The 19208-nt window shown below is 45.6% G+C and overlaps 1 protein-coding gene across 1 annotated transcript in view; it reads left to right on the top strand.

Moving 5' to 3' along the window:
* TAF3 (TATA-box binding protein associated factor 3) overlaps positions 1–19208 on the top strand; it is a 115549-nt gene continuing 96341 nt past the window's right edge. Inside the window, 4 exon segments of the mRNA XM_040546653.1 lie at positions 1–166; positions 169–231; positions 234–275; positions 10308–10550. Coding sequence (XP_040402587.1) covers positions 112–166; positions 169–231; positions 234–275; positions 10308–10550 — 403 coding nt within the window. The 5' untranslated portion in view covers positions 1–111.

The following is a 19208-nucleotide window of genomic DNA, read 5'->3' on the forward strand; positions in this document are numbered from 1 at the left end:
GAGGCGCAGCGCCAAGATGGCGGCGGCGGCGGCGGCGGCGGCGGGCCCGGCGTGAGGCGTCCGCGGCCCTCCCGGCCCGGGGAGCCGGGGGCAGGCGGGCGGGCGGCCGGCATGTGCGAGACCTACTCGCGGTGGCTGCTCCGGGTGTCGGTGGCGCAGATCTGCCAGGCCTGGGGTGGGATTCGGTGCAGGTCTCGGCCTGCGACCTCCTCACCGACGTGCTGCAGCGGTACTGCAGGGGCTGGGCCGGGGCTGCCACCGCTACTGCGAGCTGTGTGAGTGAGGGGACGGCCGGGGGGGGGGTGTCGGAGGGTTTTGGGGGGGTTTAGGGGGTGATGGGGAGGTTTTGGGGGTGAGGGGGGGTGGTAGGGGGCTTGGGGAAGTGGTGGTGGGGTTTGGGGCGCTTAGGGGTGGTGATGGGGCGGTTGAGGGGGAGATGAGGGGCTTGGGGTGGAGATGAGGGGAATTTGGGGGTGATGAGGGGCTTGGGTGGAGATGTGGGGAATTTGGGGGGTGATGATGGGGTGGGGGGGGTTGTGAGGGTCTTGGGGTGGAGGTGAGGGGCTTGAGGGGGAGATGAGGGGATTTGGGGGGAGATGAGGGGATTTGGGGTGGTGTTGGGGGGTTGGAGAGCTAGGGGTGCTGATAGGGGGATCTGACGGGGTGATGGGGAGGCTTTGTGTAGAGATGAGGGGCTTGAAGTAGTGATTGGTGGGTTTAGGGGATTAATGAGGGGATTTTGGGGGTGGTAATGGGGGGTTGGGGGTTTATGGGAGCGATGGGAGACTTGGGGTGGTGCTGTGAGGTCTTGAGCGTCTTGAGATGGCGATAGAGGGGTTCGGGAGGCTTGGGGTAGTAATTGGGGGCCTTGAGGTAGAGGTGGGTGTCTCGAGGTGGTTATGGGCAGGTCTGGGGGGCTTGGGGGGTGATGGGGTGGTGACGGGCTTGGGGAGCGATGGAGGAGTTTGGGGGTCTTGGAGTGGTAATGAGGGGTTTGGGGGTAGGTAGTGGTGGGGCAGGAGGCTGGGGAACGCTGTGGGGAGAGGGGCTGCGGGAAGGGAGGAGGTCAGCGCCGCTTGGATGTGGTCTGGGGAGCAGGGGGTGGGCAAGGTGAGCTCCAGAGGTCCTTGCCCATCTCAGCTGCTCTGTGGTCCCCTGAAGGGAGGTGTTGGGCTGGCGCTGGGGGCTGTGGAGAGGAAGGCAGGAGAGTCATAGAGGCACTAGGGTTGGAAAAGCCCTCCAAGATCACCTGGTCCAACCGTTGCCGTACCACCAATGTCACCACCAAACCATGTCCCTAAGCACCATGTCCAACCTTTCCTTGAACACCCCCAGGGACGGTGGTGGACGGAACACCCCCACCTCCCTGGGCAACCTGTCCCAATGCCTGACTGCTCTTTCTGAGAAGAAATGTCTTCGTTTCCAACTGTGGGGCAGTGCTGGAGGCCATGGGGAGGAAAGCTGTAGGGCGGTGTTGTAGGCTGTGGGGCTGGGAGCGGTGCTGGCAGGTTGTAGGGGGGGTGGCTGTGGGGCGGGAGGTTGTGGGGCAGGGCTGGGGGCCGTGGGTAGGAAGGCTGTGGGGAGTGTTGGTGGTTATGGGGCTAAGAGCAATACGGGGAGCTGTGCTTGTAGGGCCATGGGTGTACCTCTGTAGGGTGTCATTGGTCTGTGGTGCCTGGAGTGAGGGGTTAACGTGTACCAGGGCGGCATGAGGTCCTATGTGTGAGGCTGGGAGCGTGTATTATGGGGTAAGCAGTGGTGCTGAGGGGCCAGGAATGTGTTGGGAGTTATGGGGCCGCTGTGTGTGAGGGTAGGGATGCACCTGCATGTTTTCTGGGGGGTTAATGGAGCTGTAGCACAGAGGATGTGGGATGTGCGTGCAGGGGTGAGTGATAGGGCTGCATGTGTAAGGGATGGGGGTACGTGTATGGCTAGAGGGAGGTGTGGGCTGGGTGTAATGTTGGTGCCCATGGTGCGGGGTGAAAATCACCCCACGTGGATGCGGTGGAAGGGGTTTGACCAAGGGGACTGGCACCGACACCGCTGCCGAGTTGCCATCAGCAGAAGGAGCTGGAGTGAAGGAGGGGGACGGGGTGCCCAGGGCCTTGCTGGATTTGGGGTGAGGCTGTGCTGGGGGGGATCGGGGCTGCCAGCCCCATTGCTGGGGCCTGGAAGGGGGAGTTCACACCAAGAGGGACAAGAGAAATAAGTGGGGTCCGTGTGAGTGCGTGGCAGCGGGGAGGGATGGGGAATAGGGCAACAAACAGTGCTGCTGGGTCTGGCAGTGGGACAGGGGGTGACATTGCGAGTCCCTAAGGGTTGACTGGGTCCCCACAGGGCAGGATTTGAGGGAGGCAGGTGGCCCTACAGCGTGTCGGGGTGCTGGGGGGGTCTGTAACACGTGTGGCAGAGGAAGGTGAGGGGATGCCCGGGGTACGGGAATGTGAGGAAGGGGGTGCCGGGATCCTGCTGGGTCCGGGAGGGCCAAGGGAAACCTTGTTGCCCTATTTTGTGGGGTGTAACGTGAGGGGGCTGCCAGTGCTGCTGTTGGATCTGTGAGGGTTGGAGCGGAGATAACATAAAGCGGGGCAGTGCACGGGGAAAGGCTGGGGGGCGAGACTGTACGACAGCCTGCTTTTAAACCAGGGATGCTCCTGCCTCCCAGGATCTTAAATGTGGTGGGGAGCCTTGGGGCTGCAGGATCGGTGCCGTCGGGGCGATGTTTTGGGGAGCCCTAAGAGCAGGTTGGGGTTGCTGCAGCGCTTTTGCAAGGGCGGCGCGTGTGGGAGGGGACGAGGGCTGGCAGCTCTGAGCGGCGTCAGCTGCGCGTTTTGGCGTGCTTCTGTCTGAGCTGGGGGGAAAGGGGGGACGTAAAATGAGGGCGTCGGGGCTGCAGAGGTGGGAGGAATATTGACAGGGACGGGAGGAATGTCGGCGGCGTGGTGGATGCAGCGTCACCGTCAGAGGAGCTCTGAAGGGCAGAGGCTGTTGTCGGCTGCTTCTGCAGAGTGAATTCGGAGCAGAGACCAAAGGAGAGGAGCAGCCTGGGTCCTGGAGCTGCTGCTGCTGCCTGTGGTCCTGCCTCTCTCAGGGCAGAAAGTCGCTGGCGCAGCGCTGATCCCAACGCCCCCATACTGCCCTGCCTCGCTTCTCGCCGTCGGGCCGAGCGCTGCCAGGGGAGCTGGGCTTTGGGGGGACCTGGCGAGGCTGCTGCACGCTTGGCACTCGAGTTCCAGGTCCAGTGGCTTTCCTCTCCGAGCTTTCCACTGATGTGGGGGAGAGCCGGGCAGCGTTTGTAAAAGTTTGGATGCGAAGCGGTGGGCAGTGAGTGCCTGAGCCCAAACAGGAGCTATCTGTGAGGACATCACAGGAGAGACAGCAGAGAGCTCGGAGCAGCGGGGCTACGGGTGAGAAAGGAGCTAGCCTGGGCTCCGTCAGAGCTGCCCCTTGCCCTGGGGTTGGTGTAAATTCTGGGCTGATGCTGTGTTGGTGGATCGGTGCTGGTGTAGGAGGTGAGTTGGGGAGCAGCATTGCCTCCCAGGCGCGGCTGACTCTGCCACAGGTACTGCAGCTCTCGTAACCCCGGGAGGAAAAGGTGCAGAGGCGGTGGAAATCCGTCTTTGACCTTTTGTTGCTTGAGGAATCGGAAATACTCAGTGGGAGTCAGTAGAAATAAAGTGTCCCCTCCGACTCTGGGTGCCCCAGAAAGGGGGGAAGGAAATCTTTTTCCCACTCTGCGTGAAGAAGGAAGACGTATCACACACGTGTATATATGTAATTTAGCGAGGAGGGGAATATGTTTTCTCATGTCAGCGATGCAGTGTTTCTTACATTCTCTCTCTTAAAATGATTCCTGTGTTTCTTTCTTTGAAAGGTTTGTGACAAGACCTCTTAACGCTCAGCTGATGTCTCACAGCTTCTTCAGAATCCTTTCCTTTCGCTCCTGAAATAAGTTACCGTACAAACCCAGCTCGGGATGAATGAGCAGAATTTTGCCATGGTTTTGCAGAAGTGGCATCAATTAAATCCCAATTGTAGCAGCCTCATTGTCGGCGCGTTATCTCGGAGTCAGACCGGTTGGGTTCGAGTTAGCAGGGTTGTCAGCTGGGGGGACGTAATCTTTGTATTCAAACGGGGATGGATTTACCCCGACGTAGCCGAGACCGTGCGGTATTGCTCTGAGAAGCATGTCATCGCTGCTCACACACTTTCTCAGCTCCAAAAGGCAGCGACGGCTTTCCCAGCTGTGTTAGATCTTGGTTCCAGCTGTTACATCCCATTAGGAGAGCTGCGTCCAGGATTTTCAGTGCTTTTCTGCTGTTGTTTCTTTGCATTTGCGGTAGCTGCGGTTGACGGGAGCTTCCGTGGCCGCGAATAGAAGGCAAAAGGATTTGCAAAGCGGCCTCGAGGGGTTTGATGCTGCGAAATGCCTCGGAATATCTGTGCTGGGGGCGGAGGAGAGGGGGAACTTACAGGGGGTGATAGTAAGGGTTGCCTTCGTCTTGTGCTGTTTATTTTTGTTGAAAGCTAATGAGAGGAAATTATTCACTATGCCGTGTGCTTCCCATACATGGCTATACACTAAAATGTTTGGAACACGGTGCTGGAGTATGTAATTAAGGCATCGGAGCTACCAAACAAGCTGACCTTGTGTGCTTTCTGAGAGCCGGGATGCCCGTTTTTACCCTCGTTTGTTTTAGGGAGAGGATCCCTGCCGTGTGTTGCTGCTTTTTGCACCCAGGGTCCACGGGGGCTCGCAAGAAGCGGCAGCACAGGTGGGGCTTTGACTTAACCGCTGTGTTTGCCTTGCAGACCTTGTACAGGGGTAACCATCCCGTGAAGGCAGCCTCGTTTGCTGTGGGTTTAGCTAACAGCTTGGCAGCAGAGCTCGTGGACGTGTAGAATGTGGCTTGTTCTGCCTCCCAGCCTCGCACAGCCAGTCCAAGAGTCCGGTCGCCACCGTGTTTGTGTGAGCGATGTTATTGATCGGACGGACGAGGACAGGAGTCGTGGTCTCTGCCCCCAGAAGCCTGATTTTTTTTTTCCTATTACGTTGCTTTAAAGAGCAACCAGATTGCTTAGCTTCAGTCACTGAGGACACTGGGGCATGTTGCAGCAGAGGTGTAAAGCTGGGTGAGGTAACGGAACACATTTACCCCTGGTTTTATAAACAGGACAAATTTAAATTGCACTCCTAGTTTTAGCAGCAGGTAATGAACTACCTTGGACGTAGAAGCGAGTTTTTCACCAGTCTTTCCCTGGATTTCCCATGCTGAACAAATCCTTGGATATGCTCTGACTTCTTTCAGCTGAAATTTGCGGGAAGCAAAGATTAAAAGTTTGGTTTCGTATCATGTGGATATATTTTTTTAAAGACTATTTTTATATGACCATGAAAGAATTTATGAATATAATACCCATCTATTTTAACACATTAAATGTTTATATTAATAAAACGTGTATTTATGAAGGCAAGGTGTGATCTGATGAGCACAACACTGTCTTAGAAGGAAAATGACAGATCTTGCAAAATGTTTTGCCAAGATAGATCTGGCTCAAAAACTGCTCTAGTTTTCCTTGCGCTGTCTCCTGTAAAGGAAAACTGAACTTCGTTACAGCAAATCTCTGCTCTGGAGAATGCCAACAGCAGGCTGATCTTTTCACTGGAATTAACACAGCGGAGAGGATTGACCTGGCATCAGCCAAATTTACCGTGTAGATTTTTTTCATTTTTTACGTACTTAGAAGAGTGAGATAATTTTAATAACCTCAATCAAATAATAGTAACCTCAACCAAAGCATTAGGTCTTGGTGCTCAGTTTCAGTGAGCTGATTCCCTGCTCAGATGTTGAATATTGTAACCAGTTTCTGTCCAGGGCCCGTAACACTTGTTATAAGCGTACCTCTTTACACCCTGATAACCTTAAATTTTGATGTTTTTAAACTAATTAACTTGCTGGCTACCAATGAAGGCCAACTGGATTTTTTTTTTGCTTGACATTTAGTACCAGGAAAAGGAGCAGACTCTGAGCAGCCGTAGCAAGAAAATTCTTTTGCCTGCTTGGTAAAACTGCATTAATAAGGCTCTTTTTCCCCAGTTAAGTGCACTCAGACGAGGCGTTTATACATACTAAATAATCTGCTGGGTGCTTCTGGCTGTTCCTGTGGATACTGGATTGCAGTGGTGAGTTGTCTGCCCCTATCAGCGCAGGTACAGCACAGTTTAATGCATGGCAGGGCCGTGCGACTTGCTGCAGCACAAGGACTGTGTGAGGGAGCTGAGGAGCTGTACCTAAATAATCCCTGCTTAAAAACGAAATAATCTCTCTTGATACAGCCATGAGGGTGAGCGCTGAGTATTTATAATAGGCTGCACGTGTTGCACGGGTAGTGACTCATGAGTTCTTCTCGATGTATTTATTACAGAGCCGCAGTTTCTCCCTGCTTAAGAAGGAAAAAAAAAAGGCACGAAACCAAAAGCTCTCCGTCCTGTCCTTACTCGTTAATTTTTCGCTGACTGGTGTGATCTTTGGGCCTCGGATGGGCAGAGGCGGACAGAAGTAAGCCAGCCATCGGCCCTTCTTGAGGCTGAACTGATGGAAAGCACAGGAGTTTTCCCCCGTGCCAGCCCCCATAGTTTCTTTGGACACCGTGGATATCTGTCGGCTGGTTGGCCGTGGGGCCGAATTAACTGCAGGTGACGCTGAATTAACTGCGGGCGACCCGGAGCAGCGGGGCTGAGGACTGGAAAACTGCCCGCCTGCCCTGGTTCTGCTGCTTCCCCCAGCTCCAGTGCTGGTTTGGGATCCACTTCTGCGTGCAGAGCCCTCCTCGCCCGTTGTTCACTTGTGCATAATGAGGCCGAGGGTAAGGTGACCGCGTGGCCCTTCCTGACGGGCTGGTTTTGGGCTGAATGCACTAAATTCAGCTCCGCTGGTTGCCGCAGCTGGATCGGTTTCAGAGTGCAGTTGCCGCTTAGGAGGACAGTACAACCTAAAAGCTTGTGAGAACGATGCTCCCCTGGTTCCCTCTTCTTGGGGTAAGGAGGAGAGTTGTTTCTTGCTGCCTGAAGCATTCCCACCTGCTTCGTTCTCTTCCGAGTCCTGGAGAACGGGTATTATTCGAAGTGTTGCAATACGGGGAGCAGCGTGAGGCTGGCACTGATTGGATTACTTATTTCACTGGAAGGCTTCAGCATCTGAATTTTTAAACTGAAGGTAGCACAAATATCTGAAGAATATTGAGACAAGTTCAGTATGTTCAAAATTATTTTCTTGGCATCATTAGCTCACAGAAAAAACCCTAAGACTAAGTAAAAGACCAGGAGAGTTGCATGTTTGTCAGCATTCTCTTTCATGTGTCTGGCTTCTGCCATTTCAGTCACTTTTTTTATTGAACCAGACAGGGAAGAGAAATGTTACACGATTCAAACATAAGTATAAAGGCACAAGCTTGATTTTTTTTTTTCACATTTGGTGAATCACCTGAAGTTACATTTAATACGTTTTTTTTGCCGTGTGTATTTCCAGCTGATAAGTGTTTTGAAACCGAAACTTGTTTCCGTATGCCTTTCTCACCGAGGGTAGTCTCTTGAAAAGAAGAGGTGAAATGATCAGCGCTTTCGTCCCCGTGACAGGTTTCAGAAAGTTTTGAGCTTTTAAACAGTTTTACAACTTGTCATGACCTCTTCGGGTCGGAGATGCAGAAAAATGAGACTTCTCTAGTTTGCTTTTTTTTTTTTTCATTAAAAAATGCCTTTTTTATCTGTTACCCTCATCTTTTGAACCTGCTTTTTAATGATACAGTTACTTAAATATTTTCATGCCTTAAACACTCATGTTAGTTGCTTCTCTGCCCCATGATCTTAGTAACCACTTGTAGGAAGAAATCCTTTTTAGCATTTATCACTTGCTACTCATGTCAGTTTGTTTTTTGGAGGTTGAAAAGATCACACGCAGAACTAGAAAAGGACCTTCTTGTATCACAGCCATAAACTGGACTAAACCTTCACCCCGAGCACGTGGCAGTGCTAGTGGCAAGAGGCCCTCACCGAACAGAGCTCCCGAAACGCTGTCGTGGAGCCCTGCCATGGGGCAGGTGTTGTGTCTTGCAGTCCTTGGTGCATTTTGCACCAAGTGTGCCCCAGATATCTGGCTGGGGAACTTATTGCAGCATTTTCCTTGCCTGTGGGCTTGGTTTTTCTCCCAAGACAGGGTGGACACAAGCACGGGGTGCACCCACGTCTGTTGGTGTGCTCTCCGGGTCTAGGCGATGCCTACCTGGGTGTGAGCGCTGAGGCTCGCTATGGACCATCCCTGTCCTGCTAATCACCCAGCCAGGCACTTCAAGAGCATCCAGGGAATAAACGCGCTCTAATTCTGAGCTTGTTGGAAAGTTTTCCTTAGGGATTTTGTTCTAACTGGCTGTCCAACTTGCACCCGTTAAGTCTCGACGCTTTAGCAAGTGGTTCGGGAAGTTCAAAGGTATCTGTGTTGTCTGAAGATCACTAAAAATGACAACACAAATTTTCTTATCCATGTCAACTGAGTTTATTTTTTTAATAGGTAAAACACTCTTCTGTCAAATGCCCAATGGCTACAGGGATCTCAAAACTGCCCGAAAGTGTCAATAGCCTTAATTACATTTGTGTGAGATTCCAGATTTCTGTCCCTAGAGTCTGCAGGGGAAATTAGTATTGCACTCGTACTAGATATCATACAAACACAAAATACGAGATGGTTCTTGTTGTGCGGAGTTCCCATTCTGAATACAGACAAAGGAGGTGATAACTTAGTCTGATCTCCATTTTAGCCGTGGAGAGAATTGAAACACCAGCGACTTGCCCAGAGTCACACAAGAGGCCTGTGTTGTAGAGCCGAGAATCAAAGCCATAATCTGAGTATTACCCTTATCTTCACAGCGAGACTAAGAAGAGAAATTCTAGAACAAAATTCTTATTTTCTGAAGGTACCTGCAGGCATAAGTTGGCTGGGGGCTTGAATTCATCCAGTGAAGTGAGAACCAGCCCTGCTTTGGCTTCCAGATAAATCAACAGGAGATTAGGTTCGAGGAAGAACAAAAGCATCCCCCGACCCAGTTCTCCAAGGCTGGGGCTTCTGATCCTGCATTCACAATGGTCATTGTGTTCCCGCAGTAAGCGCGGGCTGCTTTTCCATAGTGACTTGAAAAACTAAATCCCAGCTTATTATCCTGTAGGAATACAATATCTTTGTAAGCCAACTGTATATAACTTTAGTAATTCAGAATAATTTTATAGAATTAAAAAAAAAATCATGTTTGAGGTCTAAGGCATTTTTATTATTATGAGAAGTTAGGATGAGGCTCGAAGTGGTGCCTTAGGTACCGAGGCCAGGTGCCCAGTTCTCCCTCTGGAGGCCTTTGGAGGAATTGCCCTCTGTCTGCTCAGAGAAACTGAGGCACTTGGAGGGCTTCTGGGCTGTATAATTTAAATCTTTGACCTTACTTACATGTGTGGAACAAACTGCTTCCTGTATTGCACTGTTTTGGAGATCGTGTAAAAGAATAGTGTAAGAATTCATCGTGTTTTTCATAAGGAAAAGATTTTTGCTCTGGAGTCTAATTTAAATTGCACCGCAGGAAATCAGTCCCTGAAAGTTAGAATAGGATGTTCTCTTCTCGTCAGACCACTACGTGGTGTTGCTGTGTTTCATCTGGGAGGTATATCTAACTGGTAGGTAAAGTGACTCATAGTTTATGAAGCCGGTAGATTTCATCTGATGGAAAGATGCTATGTAAAGTATTTTTGTTATCGAGAGATAAATGAGATACCTTCTACTTTGCTACCTATGAACTACATTAGTGCAACAAAATGGAATTGTTAATTTTCCAGATTGAAAAAAATAATCTTTGTTCTGTTACGTGCTGGTAAAGGGGCACTTTCTGAATATTAAGAGCTTATTTTGTTCGTTTCAATGTACGTTATGAAATAGAAAACTATTTTGAGTGGTGTTGCACGGTGTTAATTGACTGTTGCCAGGTAAAGCTGCCTTTTGCTGCTTCCTCGGTTTACTTGCAGTGTTTGTTGGCGTACAGTTCTTTAAAGCGGTATGGGTTGAAACAAAACACTTTTAAACGGGAGTGCATTCTTCACCCGAAACTCTTCTATAGCCCAATGAACAGTAAACCTGGCAAAACTGAGTGTTGGTAACCTCTGTTACTGGTGGTGAGCAGAGGCAAGTTGTAATCTCTGAGCACAGATCTTCCTGTTAATTTTTTTAACTGGATTTTTGCAACAACGTCATTCTCTTGTGTTTTTTTCGTTACAGATGGCCGCACAGATCCAATTTTGGATGATGTAGGGGATGCCTTCAAGCTTATGGGGGTTAACCTGCATGAGCTAGAAGATTACATACACAATATCGAACCAGTGACTTTCGCGCACCAAATCCCTTCGTTTCCCGTCAGCAAGAACAATGTCCTACAGTTTCCCCAGCCTGGGAGTAAAGATGCGGAAGAAAGAAAAGAATACATCCCTGACTATATGCCACCTATCGTCTCCTCTCAAGAAGGTGCGGAATTAATCGTTTGCTTTTTAGTTCCCATGTGTTTGCATATTTGTTTGCATCGTTGAGCTGTTCAAGCTGTGCTGCCCGCAGTAGTCACTAGGAATTACATAGGCAGAGATGACGTCAAAACATGGTTAAAAAGAGGTAATAGTGCTGTGGCAAAAGCTTGTTTTCCACTATTATTTTACGTGCTACGGAGATTAACTGGTGTCAAAGTACGCCATGGTAATACACGTTCCTATAACACATTTAAGTTCTCTGATGACCATAGAAATTAATGCTTTACAGTTACTCATATACGTTAGCCTCGTCTCTTACACATAGTGCGAGAGCTTGCATAATTTGGTAAAGGCAGAAAAGGGAAGGTTGGCAAGACCTGCACAGGATTCCCAGCTCCTGACAGCTGTTTTTTTTCTTCGGTTGAGCAGATTTAACAACAACAACAGAAGTCCAACCTTCCAGTTAAAATGAAGTCAGATTTAAAATAAGAAGTAAGAGTCATTTAGAGGCACACTGCTTGCTTGTAGTTCTCTTTGCCGATGTTGATTGGTATTTTATCATCACTATTTCAAGTGTTCTCTTTTCCTTTTTTGTATTAAAAGTCCTGCACAGGGGCTAAGGATCACTGTAACAGTGAAACCAACTATAGAAATGCGACAAGCTGCAGTTAACCTAAGAATTTTATCAGTGGCAGTGGAAAAGGCAAAATCTTTTTTCCTGTTTTTTTAACTGTGTGAAACTTGATTGCTCACTAATAAGATAAATGTTTAAGAACTTTGACCTAGTCCAACTTTCTCTTTGAATAGTGAACATCCTGCACGTGTACTTTCTGAGGAAATGTATATAAGTTTGTGGCTTGGGTACAAAAATGCCAGGCAGAAGAACGTTCTTTCCTGAAAGAGTATATAACAAACTGACACAATTCTCAAAATATTTGTTTCATTTAAAATTTCTGTGGGGACAGAATGGATATCGTGCTCTATTACGCCTGTTGTTCTTTTTGAAGAACTTTGGTCTCAAATTTTGAACGCTGAAATATGTGCAAATTTCTGCCCAGTGTAAAGATGAACGTAAATGACATCGCCTTGTTGGTAAGATGAAATGTGTGCCATGCCGCTACAAATGTTGCGTGGGGCAGTTTTTCCATGATTACTGAGCAGTATCTTCAATCTTGCATACATCATGTTCAGATAGCATTACTAGGTGCTTCAGTTAGTCGAAGTGAAATTATTGTTGGGAAACAGCTATCAGAAGTGTAAACGAATGTCAGATAGGATGGTTTCAGTGCGTGCAGTTGTTCGGAAAAAAATACTCCATTTCCAGTAACAATTGGAGGACTTAATTATGCTGATGAGTGTTTCTGAAGCTCTGTGCCTGACTTTTCTGTTTTCTCTAACTATGTATTCTATGCAATTATTTTATAGATCAATAGCATTTTAATGGCTCTTGCCTTCATACAACACAGGAAGTAAAAAGGCTGTTCAAAGCAGAAATACTTTCTTGAATTGGTAAAGAGATACTAAAATCTCCCCTTTGTGGAGTTGATTAAAGGATTGCTTTTAAAACCTAACAACGAGCTCTCTTAAACGGGAAGAGACAGGCACAGTGTAATATCATATACGTAGACAGCATTAATAAGGGAAAAGTATAGAAGAAGACGACTTGAAAAGTGACTAAGGATTTTAGCTGTACCGTTCTGGCTACCTTCTTGATACGCGTTTAGTCTGATTTTTCAGGAGGTAAACGAACACCGTTCTGTCACAGCAATCCAGCTTCGTTGAAGTGTAACAAGTTACCCAGCAGTTTTGCATTTTGGGTTTTTCATTTGGAAAATCATACTTCTAAATGTACGCGAGGAAGATCAAATCCAAAAAGGCTCAAAGCAGTTGTAGACAAATATCTGGACGCAGGGAGAAAGAGATGAGATGGAGCATTACAGATTCAGTCTGGCTATACGTGACATAAAAAGCAAGAGTAAAAATTGAAATGGGGACAGTTGTGCTTTTTTTTTTTTTTTGTATGTAACTTTTTATACTCTCTCTCTTGCAAGTTAGATCCAGGAGTTAGATCTTAGCACTCCTTATAAATAATGTATGAATCCTTTTAACACCCGAAGCAAGAAGATATCATTTCCAAAGTTGGATGAGAACCAGGAAAACTTCTAATGCCTAAGGCTAGTGTATCAGAGGACCTATAGACACAACTTCAGGGAAAAGAATACGATTTTTTTAAAATAGAAATTTAAAGCAAGCAAGCATTAAATATGACTGCTGAATGCAGGTTTGTTACAGTTGATGTAAATACTTACAGCTGAGAACACTTTAATTCTGAATTAAGTGTTTTCTGAAGGTGCTATTTGTAATTTTGTGCTTTGTGTTTTTTTTGGAAGGGGTGAGGTGTATCAAGAAATTGTTTTATACGCTTTGTTGTATTTTACTCTGAGTAAAATTTGGAAGAAAACCATACTTTTACAGGTTAGGGGAATGCATTGCACGAACACTGAAGAACCGCAGAAACTGGTTGAACAGTTTACAGGTCTTTATAGAAGTAACAAAACCCTGTCGTAACTAAGGTTATGCAGTTCATAATATTTGCGTTGCTTTGAGTATGCAATAAAGATAACGAGCCCGTAACGAAGGCTTCGATCACATTATGATGTGTAACGTAAATCTTTCAGTCAGTTAAAGGAACTATCAGGAAAATGTCCCATTTGATATGGAAGCCTAGAGCTCAGCTCATGTTATGAATATTTATTTACTGATGTGATTCAGGTATCGCTGGTGCTGATATATTTAGTAATAATAGCCACGATGGCCTAAAGGTAGGACTAAAAAAGAGGTTTATTGGGAGAGGTAATATCATTTAGTTTTATCAGTTGATCCAATTAAAAGTATTATCTCAGTGACAAAGTGACTTCATAGGTAATTCTAGCTAGATGCTTTAGTAATATGAAGAGTTTTTTAATTGTTTGCTTAAATAAACAAACTGGTTTAAATAAAACCCAGTGTTCAGTATGCAGCATGACCAGTAGGTGCTGCTAATCCCCTTCTCAGAAGTCCTCCTGTTCTGCGTGTGTAACTAACTTCTTATTTCCACCTACTCTAGAAGTGGCGGTTTTGTGTTCAGCGCATGCAGTCTACCCAGCAGTTTGTGTGATGTCTTAGTTATCATTGCCAAAGACTTGATAAGAGCAAAAAGTCCTGTCCAGCCTGAGCAAAGCCGTTTCGTTTGTGTCTGCTCAATAGTAAGAAATGCTGAAACAGCTCTCTGACTGATTTCTGAAGTTGTGGGGGAAGGTGATGACGGCAAATAGGTTTTCACCATCTCTAATTTGTATCTCTTGGAAGTTTAGTTCAGTGGCAGAAGTTTTGTTCCAAGAAAGCAGAAAACGTTTTCTTGCTTCAAAATAGAAGCGCCTCATTTCAGTAACTTGCACTAACTAGATGAACTGGTACACGATCCAAATGCTTGCACTGCAAGGATCTGCATATGAAATGATATATTTTAGAAAACAATCTGATCCAGTATTGCCATGGCAAATGTTGTTTTTTAGCAGTATTTCTTACAAAGGACACTGAAGGGATAATTTTATGCCAATGTATCATGATGTTCGCTGTCTGCCGATTTTTAATTAGTCTCCTTTTTGTTTTTTCAGAGTTATTTTAGCGCTGTTGTCACTAAAATGTCATGGTAAACTTGTAAGACAGATTAGAGAAGGAGAAAAAAATAAATTAGTTGCAAAACATGATGGTCATGCTTTATTTCTCGTGCTTAATGTGAAAGAACATAAGTTTTGCAATAATACATCAACTTCATAGAATTTGTTGATTGCATTTGAAGCAAAACAGTACGGAGTTAAAAGTAGGCCAGCTGAGAAAGCCCAGATACTTTACCACAGCTAATAATAATCAGTGTTACATTTATTCTGTGATAGTGTTTAGAGCCCTGGATCCCAGTGCTTTAACAACATGTATCGTTCTCCATAGTTGAAAAGGAAAGTGTGAATCCTACATGTGCTGTGGTGACATTGATTTTTAGCTTTGTGGAATCAATTTCTATCTGTGCTTGCTGCATTACCACGTTTATAATAATAATAATTCATTATTTAAAAAAAAAAAAAACATTTTGTCCTCTGCTTTCATTTTTTCGGCTTTGTGAAGTGACTGGTAGTCCTTCCCTGCATCTCTCATTGGGAGACTGAAGAAAAACATGTTGTTACATGCACAGAAATACTAATCATAGTCTATTATATTTGCATTAGACCCTAATTCTTCTCTTGCACTTAATCATGTTGGAGTACATCAGAAGGATATGAGGGAAAAGTTATGAGAGTCGCTTCTCAATATGTGAGATTTATTGTACAGGGAGACAGGCAATTTTTAGGGAGTCAAACAATCACTCCCACCTTGTAGAAGTTCGGCTTCTTTGCCTTAGAGATCATCTGGAAACAAATGTAATTTGCACTGGGTATTAAGTTTTGTGGTCTCTTATTCTTGATAATGTGTGTTCAGGCACTTGGCATTGTATTTGTGATCGTTGAGTCAGGACCGGTTCTTGGCATGCTGTACAAATTTGGATTTATTTATAGCCTTTTCTGTCAGAGCATTTTATTTCCCTGGCAGATCAAAGCATACAATTGTTGATCTCCTTACAGTCCTGCTTTGCCCCCCCTTTGCTGTTGATGCGATATTGGAACCCGTCATCCGCCAAAGCCTGATGCTTGCAGCCACCCGGAAGCCTGGAAACCCAGCTGTCAAATTGCAGATCTTCTTAGAACATCTCTAGCTTTTCATACGGTGTTGGCTGCTAAAAATCACACTTGAATCGGTGACAATGAGTGGGATGAAGCAAGGTCGGTGATCAAAACAATATTTTTGCGTCTGATATCTAGGAGCTAGCGATGCTGGATTTGTGATTGTGTAGAGCATTAAGCATCACAGTGGCATAAAGCATTAGTGTCTAGCTCCGGTGGCTGGATATATCAGATTTTAAAACTGTCACTGGCCCCTCAGTCTAGCAGTGCTTTTTTTGGCCGTGGTCCAGAACTGAATGTAGCAAGGAGCTCAGACCAGCCTAATTTCAGTCTCTGGTTTCCTCAAGGGTTAAACAAGCCCAGTGCCTCTTTCTAAATTATCGTGTAGTGGGCTTAAAAAAGAATACTGGGATATCGACTTTGCCATTTCGATAACGCGGGTCTCGCCGTCACTGTTTTTAAGCCTTTCTGCCTATCCCAAGATCGAGTTGAATCCCACGGACTCACTCTTCTCTGTTCTAACAGCTGCGCTGATGGTTTAAAATCAGCAATGATCTATTCAGCAGAGCTTTCCCAGTACACTTGGCTAGGAAACCACCACCCATCAGCGAACAGGTACTGTGTAGTCAACCGGTTTGAAGACTTAAACCCCCCCTGCTAGCTTGTGAACGCTTTGCTCCTGGCTGCTAACCGTGCCTGGTTGCTGAGCGTTTGCAAGCTCCCTTTCGCCGTCCGTGCAGCGTGCGAAGTGTTAGGCGCTGATTGCTTTTGTGCGAGTGACTCTTCCTCCGTGCATCAGCCTAGCAAGGAAGAAGCAACAGGAGAAACAGACAAAATGAGAAAGGCAGCCAAGCTTGAGATGCAGACAGAAGAAAGGCGTTGGGAAAGAGCCAATAGGAGAGGCAGGTTTCAAAGAAAAAAGGAAAATATGAGACAGGAACAAAAAGTATACAGAAAATGTGCCCGGTTTAAATCTTGCCATTAGACAGAGAAATAACTCTTAGAGAACGCGTGGTGATAAAGCTGTAATTGGGAAGACAGCTGTATCTTTACCTTTTCTTAAGCACTAGTATCATAATCTAAAGCATAATTTCCACTGAAATGCTGCAAGAAAGGATTTAATGAGGAAAATTTAAAGAAAAAAAAGCTTACAGTGTCAAGCTAAATAGGCTTTCACTGAAGAGCTTCAGTTAATTTGCAGCATTTGGGGGGAAAAAAATCAATGTAATGGGCACCATAGTACAACTTTATCCATGGCAGAAAACCAATCATGTAGCTGGGATCTGTAGAAGATGTAGACAGAGGCAGACACTATTTTATATTGACACTATTTTATATTCTGTGGGGGGTTAGTACCTAACTTTCCTTAATCGTTCATGTCTTGGGAAAAAAAAAATCTCTTTTTTGCAGGAAGGAAAGTGGCCGCTGGAAGCGGGGAAGGGAGGAAATAAATTAAGTGTTTGCATTGTTTTTTAGAGAGGGGGGAAATATTCATCTTAGCTTCTGATGATTTTTCATGGTTTTACTTTTTTTTTATATATACATATACGTTTTGTCCTTGAAAACAAATAAACCAGCCTGGAACCTGGCTATACCTGGGTAGCAAAATCAGAAGAAATAATTTATAAAGATGCTGACTCCAATTTTTTAAAAGGAGTCACAAGAAGTTAGCAATGCTAACAATAAAGGTTCAGCATTGGGAAAATTCATTTTGTTTAGTTTCTTTAGCTATCAGAATTTTACTTGCTGCATATGGCAAATGAAAAGTCATGTTAACTGCTTTTCTTCAAGGGGATATCATCCCTTTAAAGTCGTCTCACAAAGATTTTTCTGTTTTTTTTCAGACCTGTTCAGATAACTTACAAGTTGTTAGCGATGCTTAGGGATTCCAAATAAAAACTGCACAATGCAGATGTTGCTTCTTAAAAGCCAGCCTTTCGCAGTAAATGATTTACATTGAATTGGAATAAAAGTCCTGTGTTCTTTCAGTGGATTGTGATGTGCAAATTGCAGTTTGGGCTATAAGAAAACTGAAGGAGAAAGCAGAACTTTATGATAAAAGGATTCTGTTGTCTCATGTATTTTGAACAGAAACGCTGTCACGATTTTCATTTCCCGGCGATCTTTTTGCAGCAAAACTTTTGTCACTTGTCTTGACTTGTCACGTCAGATCAGTTTTTTCCCTTTTTTGACAATGTGTGACCGTGTTTGGAGCCTGCGTGGCTTCCTGCACTGCCTACTGCCACTATACTTGAGGATTTTGTTTCATCTGGATCATCGGACACCTTTGTGCCTTTGAAAGCATAAGTTTCAAATTAGGTTATCGCCTGGTAGCTGCATTACTGTTCTCGAGCTTTTCAGACTTTTCCTTACTGCACTGAATATTTTCGGTGGCTCTAGGGGAGGGGGGTGGGAAATGCAAAGTCTAGCGGCTGTTTAGAGCAGGATAGGGGAGCAACAGGCTGGTTTGAAGGGCTGACCTTGTAACTTTAATATTTTTGGTGCTTTTTCTTCATGCAAGAACCTTTCCTATTTCTCTTCTCATCGATGTTATTTATTTCTCTTTGACTTTTGTCACTGAGCATATGTTATCTTAATGAAAATGTTAGCCAGTAATTACCAACAAGTGCCCTTTAAAAAGCAAATAAAAATTATTTTAGCTACTGGAATCAAGCCCGTAAATTTGCTTATTACCCCCTTGCCTAGGTATTTGTGCCCAGCTTTCAGAGAAGCTGCTCATAACCCAAGCAAGCCTTAATTTTGTACTCTTATTAGAGAATCGTTTGGGAAGGCCATAGAAGATGGTGGTTTTTATATGGTGAGATCTTGCACATCTCTCTGATTTTGAGAAAATGAGGCCCGAAGCAATGCCAGTGTCCTTGTGCTGCTGATTAACTTCTGCGTGGACGTGGGGAAGGATCCACGTGTTGGGTTCAGAAGTCATCCTTCCAGTGGTTGTTGGAATAACTCTATTCTCCAGACCAGTTGCTTGCAGAGTTACTTGTTTCAGTTAGTTTAAAACGCTTCTGAAGTGTCTGAAACATCTCTTTTCTCTTGTGAAAATACCCATGCTCGGAGCTATTCAGGAATAGACAGTACACATTGTTTAGATGCACGTTTTCAAGTCTAGCTGAGCCTAACCTTGATCTTAGCATCAGAACAAGCCGGTGTCTAGACAAAGATCACTCCTGGATTACGGGCCCCGTATCTCTCCCGCATTAATCAGGTGAATGACTCATTACGAGCTTCTGCAGACAAGTAGGAGGCAGAGTCCAGGTTAAGACCCAGGAACCCTGCCTTCTAATTTTTTAAAATTACGATTAAGAAAGCTCATTTGAATTATTTGTCTTTTGCCACACACAGATAAGCGCTCTAACTTTACCGTACAGCTCTTCAGTGCCTTCAAGTCTTCACCTTTGAGTGCGTGTTCGTGTTTGCTCCAACTCTCGGCTAAAGGGAATATTAGGGAGTGGGTAAGTCGTTAGGAAGGGATAACTCATTTTGGTGTGTAGGCAGTTCCACTTCATTCTGCAAGAGTTTGAAGTTGGAGGGCTAACAGCGAGACTTCAAAATAGTTGGAGACGTGACCCTGGTTCATGTAGCGAGACGCTTGGATAATTAAAATTCATCTGTAGCCTGGTGGTTTTTTGGAATCTTTCATTTTGTAATTGCACTCGTTAGATACTTTAACGACGTTCTGATGACTCGACAAGTCAGTATAGATTTTTTTAGTTTGGATTTTGGTCCTTTGAACAGTTGTGTATTGTGTGACTAGGTAAAGTGTGATTCTGCTTGCATGTTGTGTATAAACGTATATCGTTCGGACCAGCTAAGTAACAGCTACCATAGCATACCTGTGTTTTTGAGAAGCAATGTCAAACTTGAGCGGGGCTGGATCTGGCTTGCAT

This window comes from Cygnus olor, chromosome 1 (genome assembly GCF_009769625.2).
Source record: "Cygnus olor isolate bCygOlo1 chromosome 1, bCygOlo1.pri.v2, whole genome shotgun sequence".
Taxonomy (NCBI): domain Eukaryota; kingdom Metazoa; phylum Chordata; class Aves; order Anseriformes; family Anatidae; genus Cygnus; species Cygnus olor.